Source organism: Sinohyriopsis cumingii, chromosome 5, assembly GCF_028554795.1.
Source record: "Sinohyriopsis cumingii isolate HCF-2022 chromosome 5, ASM2855479v2, whole genome shotgun sequence".
In the NCBI taxonomy this organism is placed as follows: domain Eukaryota; kingdom Metazoa; phylum Mollusca; class Bivalvia; order Unionida; family Unionidae; genus Sinohyriopsis; species Sinohyriopsis cumingii.
Window position 1 is genome coordinate 139,493,242 of NC_142965.1, and position 16,137 is coordinate 139,509,378.

At 32.2% G+C, this 16,137-nt stretch overlaps 1 protein-coding gene across 4 annotated transcripts in view; it reads left to right on the top strand.

Annotated features, from left to right (window-relative positions):
- The window catches only part of LOC149800360 (cell division cycle protein 20 homolog), a 71,019-nt gene that overhangs the window by 37,441 nt on the left and 17,441 nt on the right, over positions 1-16,137 (top strand). For all 4 annotated transcript variants that reach the window (XM_089959984.1, XM_089959982.1, XM_089959985.1 and 1 more), the window contains exons 6-7: positions 8,573-8,769; positions 14,810-14,904. In XM_089959984.1, the coding sequence (XP_089816110.1) occupies positions 8,573-8,769; positions 14,810-14,904 (292 nt within the window). The remainder of the gene's footprint in view (positions 1-8,572; positions 8,770-14,809; positions 14,905-16,137) is intronic.

Consider the following 16,137-nt stretch of genomic DNA (forward strand, 5'->3'; position numbering starts at 1 on the left):
TATGGACCTTGGTACATATTATGTAGACCTTGATACATATTATGTAGACCTTGATGCATATTATGTAGACTTTGATGCATATTATGTAGACCTTGATACATATTATGTAGACTTTGATGCATATTATGTAGACCTTGATGCACATTATATGGACCTTGATACATATTATATGGACCTTGGTACATATTATGTAGACCTTGATGCATATTATGTAGACTTTGATACATATTATGTAGACTTTGATACATATTATGTAGACTTTGATACATATTATGTAGACCTTGATACATATTATGTAGACCTTGATACATATTATGTAGACTTTGATGCATATTATATGGACCTTAGTACATATTATGTAGACTTTGATACATATTATGTAGACCTTGGTACATATTATGTAGACCTTGATGCATATTATATGGACCTTGATACACATTATATGGACCTTGGTACATATTATGTAGACTTTGATACATATTATGTAGACTTTGATACATATTATGTAGACTTTGATACATATTATGTAGACTTTGATACATATTATGTAGACTTTGATACATATTATGTAGACCTTGATACATATTATGTAGACTTTGATACATATTATGTAGACCTTGATACATATTATGTAGACCTTGATACATATTATGTAGACCTTGATACATATTATGTAGACTTTGATGCATATTATATGGACCTTGGTACATATTATGTAGACCTTGATACATATTATGTAGACTTTGATGCATATTATGTAGACCTTGATACATATTATGTAGACTTTGATGCATATTATGTAGACCTTGATACATATTATGTAGACTTTGATGCATATTATGTAGACCTTGATGCACATTATATGGACCTTGATACATATTATATGGACCTTGGTACATATTATGTAGACCTTGATGCATATTATGTAGACTTTGATACATATTATGTAGACTTTGATACATATTATGTAGACCTTGGTACATATTATGTAGACCTTGGTACATATTATGTAGACCTTGATGCATATTATGTAGACTTTGATACATATTATGTAGACTTTGATACATATTATGTAGACCTTGGTACATATTATGTAGACCTTGATGCATATTATGTAGACTTTGATACATATTATGTAGACTTTGATACATATTATGTAGACCTTGATGCATATTATATAGACTTTGATACATATTATGTAGACCTTGATGCATATTATATGGACCTTGATACATATTATATGGACCTTGATGCATATTATGTAGACTTTGATACATATTATGTAGACTTTGATGCATATTATGTAGACCTTGATGCACATTATATGGACCTTGATACATATTATATGGACCTTGGTACATATTATGTAGACCTTGATGCATATTATGTAGACTTTGATACATATTATGTAGACTTTGATACATATTATGTAGACCTTGATGCATATTATATGAACCTTGATACACATTATATGGACCTTGGTACATATTATGTAGACTTTGACACATATTATGTAGACTTTGATACATATTATGTAGACCTTGATGCATATTATATGAACCTTGATACACATTATATGGACCTTGGTACATATTATGTAGACTTTGATACATATTATGTAGACTTTGATACATATTATGTAGACCTTGATACATATTATGTAGACTTTCATACATATTATGTAGACCTTGATACATATTATGTAGACCTTGATACATATTATGTAGACCTTGATACATATTATGTAGACTTTGATGCATATTATATGGACCTTGGTACATATTATGTAGACCTTGATACATATTATGTAGACCTTGATGCATATTATGTAGACTTTGATGCATATTATGTAGACCTTGATACATATTATGTAGACTTTGATGCATATTATGTAGACCTTGATGCACATTATATGGACCTTGATACATATTATATGGACCTTGGTACATATTATGTAGACCTTGATGCATATTATGTAGACTTTGATACATATTATGTAGACTTTGATACATATTATGTAGACTTTGATACATATTATGTAGACCTTGATACATATTATGTAGACCTTGATACATATTATGTAGACTTTGATGCATATTATATGGACCTTAGTACATATTATGTAGACTTTGATACATATTATGTAGACCTTGGTACATATTATGTAGACCTTGATGCATATTATATGGACCTTGATACACATTATATGGACCTTGGTACATATTATGTAGACTTTGATACATATTATGTAGACTTTGATACATATTATGTAGACTTTGATACATATTATGTAGACTTTGATACATATTATGTAGACTTTGATACATATTATGTAGACCTTGATACATATTATGTAGACTTTGATACATATTATGTAGACCTTGATACATATTATGTAGACCTTGATACATATTATGTAGACCTTGATACATATTATGTAGACTTTGATGCATATTATATGGACCTTGGTACATATTATGTAGACCTTGATACATATTATGTAGACTTTGATGCATATTATGTAGACCTTGATACATATTATGTAGACTTTGATGCATATTATGTAGACCTTGATACATATTATGTAGACTTTGATGCATATTATGTAGACCTTGATGCACATTATATGGACCTTGATACATATTATATGGACCTTGGTACATATTATGTAGACCTTGATGCATATTATGTAGACTTTGATACATATTATGTAGACTTTGATACATATTATGTAGACCTTGGTACATATTATGTAGACCTTGGTACATATTATGTAGACCTTGATGCATATTATGTAGACTTTGATACATATTATGTAGACTTTGATACATATTATGTAGACCTTGGTACATATTATGTAGACCTTGATGCATATTATGTAGACTTTGATACATATTATGTAGACTTTGATACATATTATGTAGACCTTGATGCATATTATATAGACTTTGATACATATTATGTAGACCTTGATGCATATTATATGGACCTTGATACATATTATATGGACCTTGATGCATATTATGTAGACTTTGATACATATTATGTAGACTTTGATACATATTATGTAGACTTTGAAGCATATTATGTAGACTTTGATATATATTATGTAGACTTTGATACATATTATGTAGACTTTGATGCATATTATGTAGACCTTGATGCACATTATATGGACCTTGATACATATTATATGGACCTTGGTACATATTATGTAGACCTTGATGCATATTATATAGACTTTGATACATATTATGTAGACTTTGATACATATTATGTAGACTTTGATGCATATTATGTAGACCTTGATGCACATTATATGGACCTTGATACATATTATATGGACCTTGGTACATATTATGTAGACCTTGATGCATATTATGTAGACTTTGATACATATTATGTAGACTTTGATACATATTATGTAGACCTTGGTACATATTATGTAGACCTTGGTACATATTATGTAGACCTTGATGCATATTATGTAGACTTTGATACATATTATGTAGACTTTGATACATATTATGTAGACCTTGGTACATATTATGTAGACCTTGATGCATATTATGTAGACTTTGATACATATTATGTAGACTTTGATACATATTATGTAGACCTTGATGCATATTATATAGACTTTGATACATATTATGTAGTTCTTGATGCATATTATATGGACCTTGGTACATATTATGTAGTCCTTGATGCATATTATGTAGACTTTGATACATATTATGTAGACTTTGATACATATTATGTAGACTTTGATGCATATTATGTAGACTTTGATACATATTATGTAGACTTTGATACATATTATGTAGACTTTGATGCACATTATGTAGACCTTGATGCACATTATATGGACCTTGATACATATTATATGGACCTTGGTACATATTATGTAGACCTTGATGCATATTATATAGACTTTGATACATATTATGTAGACTTTGATACATATTATGTAGACTTTGATACATATTATGTAGACCTTGGTACATATTATGTAGACCTTGATGCATATTATGTAGACTTTGATACATATTATGTAGACTTTGATACATATTATGTAGACCTTGATGCATATTATATAGACTTTGATACATATTATATGGACCTTGATACATATTATATGGACCTTGGTACATATTATGTAGTCCTTGATGCATATTATATGAACCTTGATACATATTATGTAGACTTTGATACATAATATATGGACCTTGGTACATATTATATGGACCTAGATGCATATTATGTAGACTTTGATACATATTATGTAGACCTTGATACATATTATGTAGACCTAGATACATATTATGTAGACCTTGATACATATTATGTAGACCTTGATACATATTATGTAGACTTTGATACATATTATGTAGACCTTGGTACATATTATGTAGACTTTGATACATATTATGTAGACTTTGGTACATATTATGTAGACCTAGATGCATATTATGTAGACATAGATGCATATTATGTAGACTTTGATATGTATTATGTAGACCTTGGTACATATTATGTAGACTCTGATACATATTATGTAGACTCTGATACATATTATGTAGACTTTGGTATATATTATGTAGACCTAGATGCATATTATGTAGACTTTGATATGTATTATGTAGACCTTGGTACATATTATGTAGACTCTGATACATATTATGTAGACTTTGATACATATTATGTAGACTTTGGTACATATTATGTAGACCTTGATACATATTATGTAGACTTTGATACATATTATGTAGACCTTGGTACATATTATGTAGACTCTGATACATATTATGTAGACTCTGATACATATTATGTAGACCTAGATGCATATTATGTAGACCTTGATATGTATTATGTAGACCTTGATACATATTATGTAGACCTAGATGCATATTATATGGACCTTGATACATATTATGTAGACCTTGGTACATATTATGTAGACTTTGATACATATTATGTAGACTCTGATACATATTATGTAGACCTCGATACATATTATGTAGACCTAGATACATATTATGTACAGCTTGATATGTATTATGTAGACCTTGATACATATTATGTAGACCTAGATGCATATTATATGGACCTTAATACATATTATGTAGACCTTGATACATATTATGTAGAACTTTATATGTATCCAGTGTGGACTTTGTAGAAAGGGTTCCCATGCTATCGGGAAAAAGTCCAGAGAAATGATAATGTTTTCCCTGACCATGAAAAGTCCTTGAATTTTGCAAATATTGATGAAAGTTGTGAAAACGCACAAAACAATCATGTAATTGAGTCGTAACTAAACTGACCATCAGTTAAGTTTATCGAGTTCTGACCAGAATATTGGGAGGGTGCAGTATGGATCATTTGGTTGCTTGCAATAAACATATATGCTGAGTCAATCCAAATGCCCAGTGGATTAGATTCATCTAGTTGACTTTTATTTTCAAAGTCAGCACTATATCCGTATCTTTCCTTACATGGAAGGTATGAAAACCAGTCTAGCATCGCAAGAGGCAAACATGGTGCTGGCAAAGCATTGCCACTTATCAGATGGCCTAGCAAACTTTAAACATTGTTAGATCGAGTGGTACATGCATGAAATTGATATGAAAATTACTTTTCTCCGAAATTATGAGTATTAAAATCGTTATGTCTTTAATCTGCTGAAAGACAAGAAAAAACTACGTTATTGATGAAATGTGACCTGGTACTGGCTGGTTTTACAAAAAGTAACTGACTTTCATTTATTATAATTGAATTTCTGTACAACAACATTTTAAAGGAGTTTGTTGTTGATATCACGTGACTTGGACTTATGGTGTCATTTGACAGTTGTGAAGTAATGCAGATGGTGAGTACTGGGTCAGGTTTCATCTACGCTGTAGTTTTGTCTTGTCTGTCAGCAGATTAATGTCATAACGATTATAATACAATGCCATTTCTGAGAAAATAAATCATTTTCCTATCGATTTCATGCAAGTATGAGTCGATATAACATAAGTTTAAATTTTCTAGGCCTGCTGGTAAGCGACTACCATATGTGCTACTGCACGGTTGCAGTTGCAATGACCCCACAACCCAACTTAAATGTCCAAATATGAAAAAGTGTGTGTGAATATTCAGAGGAGATTTGGATTAGAAAACAGACTGCTATTCATTTTAAGACAAATTTGTAGTCCAAATTGTTGAATCTCAGAGCTGAAATGAGAAATTGTCATCCCTTGTATTATATATTTACGAGCCCCTGTATCAATACAGGTTTGCGGACTGGTTTAACAAATTACCAGAAGACAAGTTGATTTGATAGAAAATTCAGTCCTTGTTTATACAGTTTTGAATAATTTTGAATGTCTTTTGTCAAAATTTAAATCAACCCTTTTGAAAATGTTTTTTAAATGATGGATTTTTAACCAATCTTGTTTAGGATTTTATTGGCACAGATAAATTTAGGGTTAAACTCTTTTCGTTACAAGACAAGATCTAATTATTTGCGTTTATTGTTTTTTTTAAAATATACTTTAATAGGAACTGTTTACTTTCTATAAGATATATATATATATATATATATAATTCTTTAGAATTAAAGGTTTGAAAGGAAACAATATAATTTATGTTCAGTATGTTGTTCCCACTTAGCAACATATGCAGCAAAATAAAGTTAGAATTTTTATTCTGTACATTGAAATGACTTTACTTGCAAATTTATAGGAATATAATCTAACTTGTTTCGTGTGATACATTTTGTGGTTTTGTACATGATCATCTTTTCTGACTTCAGTGTTTTTGGAATCTTGAAAGAGAAACATCTTTAGATTTAGAAAATGCATGTTTTATAATCTAAAATGTTCTTTAATTCCATTCAGTAATGGTCATGTGTGAACCTTAACAAAGGTAATTTCATCCTGGAAATGTATCTTTAGAAAAGTGTTGGAACCATGTGTACATGTATATTAACGTGTCTCATGAAATGTAACAGTTTATTTGTGTACGTGTAAAATGATACGAATTAATTCCACTAAATATATTCCCACAATCTGCTTTGTTCAGTCTCTCTGCAAAATAAAAATGTTACTTTGATTTTGTCCTAAGAGACTCACTGCAGAATTAAAATGTTACTTCTTGTATAAATAAATAAACTGAAAAAAATTTATGCAAGTGACAACATGTTGATAAACAAATATCACTTATATCATTGTATAAATCCATTACAGGGTATGCAAAAAATTTCAGAATGAATTAAAAAAAAGTGTTTTCATTTTATTTCAGTCTTTATTTAATGTTAACATTGATCAGCTTCAATAAATTGATTGTAACTTACTTTTAGTATCATATTCTGCCAAAAAATCACATTGGTTGTGTGACATTGAGTGAAGAGAGTGTCTATTTAGTACCCAAACAAGTTAAAAGTATACAGTTATGTACCTGTACCTTAGCCGAGTGGTCTAAAACGCTCTCCATTACGGATCACTGCCATCTCACCTCTGTCTGCATGGGTTCGAGTCTTGGATTCGGCTAATGTGGGTATGTGAGAAAGCTTGCCAGTAGGTTCTCGTGGGTCGGTGGTTCTTTCTGGAGTTTTCCCGGGTTCTTCCTCCACCATTAATACTGGCCGCCATGTATAGCCTATCGTGTGCTGAAAAATGGCATTAAACTCCACAACAACAACAACCACCTGTACCTTATGATCCACTTCCAGCAAAAGTAGAAACATCACTTTGGGTCTGGAAACTAAACACAGAATGCAGTGATGTTATTTTTCCTTCCAAATTATTTATGGATTTTAGTATAACTGAGTAGAATTGCAGCGAACCAAGTTGCATGCATGACACCTGCAAGGTCATGTTTTATTTTAATTTAATCTATCCTTGGATATCTGGAGTGTAAAATTGAATTTAAGGATGTAATGATGCTTTCTTGTTGAGTTCCTTTATTGGATGCAATAAAATCAATTCAGGTATTTGTATTTAAATGGGGGTGGGTGGTATTAAGCACAATATGTTATGCACTTTTGGGAGAGGGAAGGCAGATTAATAATTAGACTATAGTATGGGGTAATCTTACAAACGCAAACAATACTCAGTTGTAGAAAATATTTATCTGAATGAAGCAAAACATGGAAATGATATAATTTGAAAACACATTCAAAGATTTCATGATTGTTGTCTTATAGCTAAAATTATTTGTAGTAGGAACAAGGAAACACTTTGTATGCATGTTTGTGTGGACTTAAATGAATGAGATTGGGAAAAAAAGAGTAGAAAATTTTTATGCTTTATATCATTTAGTTTACATTTCATTCTACTGTTGTTCAGTGCAAACAAGCTGAGTCTGTTTCATGATAAACTATCAACCCATAAATATTGATTTGTTGAACATTGATGATATTAGATACACCATGACAGTGGTAGTTATTGTGAGTATCATTCATTCATCTGTCCATTTTTGTTTTACTTGTAGATTTCTAGTGGGTTTTTTTCTTCATTTATTCTTTTTCAAATTATCATTTTTATCATTCAGAGTTTATTGTATGGACTTTTTTTAATTATTGCAGACCTCAATCTTTTGCACTGGTCTTCAACCAACTTTATGGCAGTAGCACTTGGGAATTCCGTGTACATTTGGAATGCCTCTACTGGCACTATAGTTCAGTTAATGGAGATACAGGAAGCAGATGAATATGTATCATGTGTACGATGGGTAAAGGAAGGCACATGTCTGGCTGTGGGACTTAGCGAGGGTAAAATTCAGGTAATATTGCACCCAGTACATAGCTTAGTGGTAATTTGATTGCTTTGCACTTCAACAGGCTCAGGTTTAATTTTGGTGACTTTTCTGGTATTTGCATTCATCCAGATGCTTTGATTGACCGAGCCTTACTTGGCACCTAATACCACCACCTGTTCCTTTAAAATCACTTAAGGATATTCCATTTAAACATACATGGTACCCAGGGAAGGCAGTTTTAAAAAAATATATGCCAGGGTACTTTGATTTCATAGAGTTCATATTAAAATGATAAGAAATTTCTAAATTGCATCTATGGGCGAGTACCCCACTTTAAAAGTGCCTTCCCTGTGCCCCATGTATGTTTTAATGGAGCAGCCCTTAATATATGTTACTAAAACTATTATAATCAATCCAAGATAAGTTACAATAAATGTATAAAGTTCAAATGCGTGCAGTTTGATCCAAAAATGATATTATTCAAATTAATGTGATTTTAATTAAACTATCTTTCTTTTGCTTATATCCTGGCTTGAGTAATTACACAATGTGTTTGGCCACAAGACATAAAATGAACACAGCATCAACTATCCATTGCAATAAATTATGTTAGTGGCACCTAGTATGCATTATGGTAATTGCTAACATAATTTTTTTTAAAATAAACTGTCATGAAATTTATATTGCTTTATAAAACTGCATCAAATATTGATCAAGTCCAAAATAATTCACATTCAGGTTTTAATAAATCCCTTTGGCCCTAAAGTGCTTTATAGTTTTGTAGTACAAGATTCATTAATGCTTAATTGTTTGACAAAAGAATTACAGTTTGTAAAATTGCATTTTAATTGGCTACTTTACTTACCGTAAATAGTAGATGCACAAATTTATATGAAAAATGATTGCTTAAGCCTGAACTTTATAATAAGCATCCATACTAATTTTATCATATCAAATACAGGTAAAATTACAAATTAACTTTATAACAAGCATCCATACTAATCTTATCATATCAAATACAGGTAAAATTACAAATTAACTTTGTATTTCATCTGTATTTTTGTTACTTTTTGTTAAATGAAAATGTTCATATATACATCTTTTTAAAAAAATCTTGCTGAACCATACACATGTATTCTGGTTACAACTTAAATTCAAGTTGTGATAATCACAGGTTTAGAATAGATAACAATTAATAAACAACCAGTCTAGGAACATCAGAGGTAATTTTACACCTCCTTCATCTGTATAATACAGTTTAAGTTTTTATTAAATCTAGCATTGGCCTGTCATCTCTTGTCTATGAGCTTACTGTTATGTATATCTTTATTGTGTGCTTAACTTTTGCCCATGATTGTAGATTTACTTTACGATAAGGGTCATTTGTAAACATGTTTACATAGCTAAATTTGGTCTATGATTGTAGATTCATTTGTAACTAGGGTGTATACTTTCGTTGATGATAGTAAGTTGTAAATAACATGCTGATATAACTGTTTTGTTTAGAACGTTCAAGAAACAGACATGTTTATGTAACAGGAGTTCAAGATCACTCTTGTTTACAGTTAGTCTAGGTTTTTCCGTTGGAAATCTTCACATCATATTATGTCAAGTGAAAGTGTGCATAAATAGGGATAAAAAATTTATACCTGTTTTAAAATCAGTCTGTGGGATATAATTTAAGAGGAATTGTTTATTATAATTATTTGATGGAGTTACCAAGTGCTCATTGACTTTGGATTGACACATTATTTTTATTTATTCAGATTTTTGGGCTGAATATCATATATTCAATTGCCTATTAAAAATTTATAAAAAATTGTATGCACCACAACCCATGTTGATAACCAGTGCAAAATGTTTCAGTTCATCCCGTGTGACAGGTTTCCATTTTTTCATGCAGCTGTTCTCAATAAAGTCTGCCCTGTTTAGTCCCTGATCTGCATTTTAAAAAAATTTAATCTGTGAACAAGTGCAGTTCTACATTTAATTTTTGAAAACCGTTGAATTGGAAGTTGACTGGCATACTGTCCAATTTTGACCATCCAGCAAGTACACTGGTTGCATATTCAGCATCATTTTTAGACTCAAAATACTTTATTGGTAATTCCAATAGCACTTCCTGACTCCAATGATCTCATAAATATATGGTAAAACTACGACTGAATGCTTGTTTCAGGGCCCAGTATTCAGTTTCACAACAACTCTTGTGAACCTAAAGTACTTGGATGTTTAAACAGCTGCTGACCTGATTAAAATAATGTGCTGCAACAATAACTATGGTCCCAATACTCACAGCACGACTCCTGGCACAACAGGCACTAAAGGGACCTATACTGATGGCACAACTTATGCTGCAACAGGCACTATTGGATCTGTACCAACACCATCACTTACGCCATGACAATCACTAAGAGAACCTATACTGACAGCACAACATTTGCCATGACAAGCACAATAAGATTTAAATATGAAATTGTAATGTTGTATTTACTACCTGTAACACCTATAATATCACTGTGATGAAAAGGTATCTGTCCATGTGCTTTCCTATGTATTTATGGGGGTTCTTTCCAAATACCCTAAATGTTTTGGACTTGGTCAGTTTTGAGTTAAGTTTTAGAAACTAACACTAAATAAATAGATTGTTCTTGTGGCAGTTTATTAAATATGTGTACCTGTTATTAATCACCATAATAATATATAACCACTCTGGTGGCCTAGTGGTTAGTGTCCACCTCAGATGTGGGAGGTAGTGGGTTTTTGAACCCCAACCGAGTCATACCAAAATGGTACTAACAGCTGCCTCGCTTGGCACTCGGCATTAAGAGGTTCGTGTTAGGACTGGTTGGCCTGGTGTCGGGATAATGTGACTGGATGGGTCATCATGCTACAATGTTGTTGTTGTTGTTGTTGTGGGGTTTAACGCTATTTTTCAGCACACGATAGGCTATACATGGCGGCCAGTATTAATGGTGGAGGAAGAACCCGGACAACCCCGAAAAGAACCACCGACCCACGAGAAGCTACTGGCAAGCTTTCTCACATGCCTACATTGGCTGAATCTTAGACTCAAACCACCACAGACAGAGGTGAGATGGCAGTGATCCGTAACGAAGAGCGCTTTAGACCACTCAGCCACTCGGGGCCCCCATCATGCTACATGTCTGCGGCATCATGCCCCAGTGCTAGACATCACTATAAACTGCCACACTGCAGACAACGTAGCGATATGACTGAAAAATTGTTAAAGCTACGTTTAAAAAATAAGTCCAAAAATTCCATAAAAAAATATAAGTGCTAATACCTGGTAGAATTAATTACACTCTATTGTTTTGTTTTTTGGTGCTCTTTTGAAGTCATATGGCCATAATGCGTGATGTAATGACCAGTTAGTAAACCTTTAAAAAAATACAATAAATGAAAAACTTGCTCATCTGTAATTCAATTGAGGCAAATCTCTTGTTGCTGAGTGAAAGACTTGTCATGATTATTAGGGCTATTCCATTAAAAATACATGGGCCCCAGGAAAGGCACTTTTAAAGTGGGGTATTCACCCATAGATGCAATTGAGAATTTTCTTACCATTTTAATATGAGCTTTGTGAATCAAAGTACCCTGGCATATATTTTTTAAAAACTGCATTCCTTTGGTACCATGTAAGTATAAATGGAACAGCCCTTACATTACCACCCTTCACTTTAGTAGTTTTTAAATCATGCTTCTCATTCATAGCATATCATTCATTAAAGGGAGACTGGAATTAACAAGTGTAATTATCTTTGTGTTATCTCCTCATCGTTCATTAAAGGGAGACTGGAATTAACAAGTGTAATTATCTTTGTGTTATCTCCTCATCGTTCATTAAAGGGAGACTGGAATTAACAATTGTCATTAACTTTGTTATCCCCTCATCATTTATTGAAGGAAGACTGGAATTAACAAGTGTGATTAACTTTGTGTTATCCCCTTGTCATTCATTAAAGAAAGACAGGAATCAACAAGTGTGCTTAACTTTATGTGATCCCCTCATCAATCCTTAAAGGGAGACAGGAATTAATAAGTGTGATTAACTTTGTGTGATCCCCTCATCAACCCTTAAAGGGAGACAGGAATTAATAAGTGTGATTAACTTTGTGTGATCCCCTCATCATGGTTTCAGAATAACTGGAAGTATAATATATATTATGGTACAGTAAAGGACCCAGTGTCTGAACAAACATGATTCCAGAAGAGTTGAAGCTATGCTCAAACCTTTCAACAGTGGCCATGGGAAAAGGCACAGCTGACCTCTGTAAACAGGTTCACCTTTTAAAATTTGTTTCTGAACAAATACCATGCATGGAATATATTACTATCATCATTATTATTATTATTATTATTATTATTATTATTATTATCATTATTACAATATCGGGATTGGTTTGTGCATTATTCAACAAAATTATAAAATATGCATTTATATTGTTTGCTCCAAAAATGATCTTCTACACAAGATTACTGTGTCTTGTGCACTTTAATGCATTCTATAAAATAAATTGTAACTGACTTAAGAAAATTACTGATCCTAGTTTGTTTTGTGTACCATGACACAACAACTTTTCTACCGATTGACAGGACTGTAAAACAGAGGACTTTGGTGTGGCAAATTGTACAAGTTTCACTATGAAACAGTTGTTCATGCTTTAGTTAGATAAGCCAGCTGCTCAGCTCACAGAGATCGGAAGATAATCTTATGTGAGAAGCTTCCATGCCAACCATTACGCTTTTGACGTAATTATTATACTTATTTCACTGAATTATGTCTTACACTTGCCTGTATATGGATTTCACTTTTCCAGTATGTTAAAAATTAAAATAAGAATTAAGGAATAAAAGTTGTTTTTGTCATTTATATTATCATCTTTTTAATTCTAATATTCGTACAAATTTGAGAATATTTTCAAAAGAATGATTGCTGTATAAGAGCTAATTTGTCCTTCATAGATCTATATGTACTTTCCTAATTTTCTATTTTAATAACATTATTTGACCCATTTCCAAGAAAACAGATGGATTTCTTTAATTTGAATCTTTGCCTCTCAGATTCATTATAGGGGCCCCATGTGGTCTAAAGCGTTCTCAGTTTCTGATCACTGCCATCTCACCTCTGTCTGTGTGGGTTCGAGTCTAGGATTCGGCTAATGTGGCTATGTGAGAAAGCTTGCCAGTAGCTTCTCGTGGGTCGGTGGTTCTTCCCGGGGTTTTCCTGGGTGCTTCCTCCACCATTAATACTGGCCACCATGCATAGCCTATCATGTGCTGGAAAATGGCATTAAACCCAACAACAACAACAACAGATTCATTATATTCATAATCGAGTTATTTAGTGAACCAGTCTGTACTATTACTTATTTTTCTGCTGTGATAACTCTATTAGTTTTCATATCAACCAGTCTGTACTATTACTTATTTTTCTGCTGTGATAACTCTATTAGTTTTCATATCATCCAGCAAACAAATTGCTTTGTGCCTCTACCCTAATGATAAAACCTGCCTTGCATTCGAATCTGATATATTGACACTTTTTAGTTACCCTGTCAAGATGACTAAGAGTACGAGTACAAGCAAGATAAGATATATTTATCTAAACAATGCCTTCCTCATAAAGCAGAAATTGACTTTGCATAGACTGAGCAGTTACAGTACTGTTCATATGCGCCAGTGACCACTTAAGGCAGGGAGAAAGAATTGTTTGAAACACTTGGCACTGACCATAGAAGGCAAGTGACCATTACATACAGGACGTTTTTATTGGAAATTTGACAGGGGCAATTAGAATGGCTGTTGTGAACAGGTGACCACTGAGTAAAGGTGATTGTTGGGATAGGTTTGATTACATTTCGTTTTTTAATATTAGTTTTTCTAATCTATATCTAACGAGCGAAACTTCGGCTAAAATGTTACACTCAAACTCCAGATACGCTACTTATATTCTCACAGACCAAATTGTAGCTTTAGAATTCAGAATCTCTGAATGAATTTGATACTGTTCTGATTACAATGTGCATACTTTTTTTTACAGCTGTGGGATGCTGGGCAGCAGAAGTTAATGAGAACCATGACAGGACATTCCTCCAGAATAGGCACCCTTGATTGGAACTCCTATATTTGCTCCAGGTCAGTATAAAATCATCTGGAACCATACAGATCCTTCTGAAACATAACCTTAAAAATGTGATTATTTTAACCACTGGTCTTGATGTACTTGTTGTTGACAGCTACCTCAACAATGATCCAAATTTTTGCCTTGTTTTTATTCTGTTTATGGAAGACATTTCTGTTACATGTTATATGCTATTGTTTTTGAATAAGTTTTTACAGATTTGAAAAATGTAGGTAACCATGTTTCATAAAGTGCATATTGCCCAGGTTTGTTTTAGTGCAAGCTCCATTGGGTTTGCTGGGTCAGGTTATTTTCACACTATTATTTCCTGTTTCCTGTTATTAAAATATCATTATAAAGTTCCTTAGTATTGTGAAGGTTTTGGAAGTGTATCTAGTTTAGTGATTTGGTATTCTCCGACTGAGATTGTGAAACATCTTGTCCCAATTGATCACTTTAAGTATTGTGATCTCCATGTATCCTAAATATCCAAAATATAAAATATCAGAATTAACATCTCTGGTTCTTGAAAAAATTCCCAGTTTTCATTGCTGACACTATGTATTGGATGAGCAGGGTTTCAGTTGTTTGCGTTTGGACCCAACTTTTAGATAAGTATCCATGGTAAGTTATTTCTACACTTACTCAGTAAAATCTGATAGTTTGAAATACAGATCTAAATTATCAAGTGTAATTAGGGTAACATCATGTCTAATTAGGTAATAGCATAAATATATCTAATTAGGGTAATGTGATAAATGCATCTGATTAGGATGTTGTCAGATATATCTAATTAGGTTAATGTCATAAATATATTTAATTTGGGTGATTTAATGCTTGTAATCCAGGGTCTGGTATGCAAGCATCATTCGGATTGGAATGGATCAAGACATATTATGGCAGCTTTTATTACATTTGGACTAGGCCTTTATTTTGAATATGAATATGGAATATTTCAGCAAAAGTCATGTAATTATCCTGAAGAATTCAAGGGCAAAAATATTGTCAAATAAAAATTACTTTATGTCATCATTGGTGTTATAATTCCTGCCAATATTTCCTCTCACTTTTATTGGTAATAGCTGATAATCACTTGCCTTATTAGACAACCTTTTGTGGCATCCACTGTGTTAGCTGCTGAAATGCTGACAATTATGAATTCTGAAGAATTATTACAAAATTATAATGGTATTCCAATTTCTGATGGTAGTGGATGAAATTAAGTAGTAATAAATTGGTGGGATATA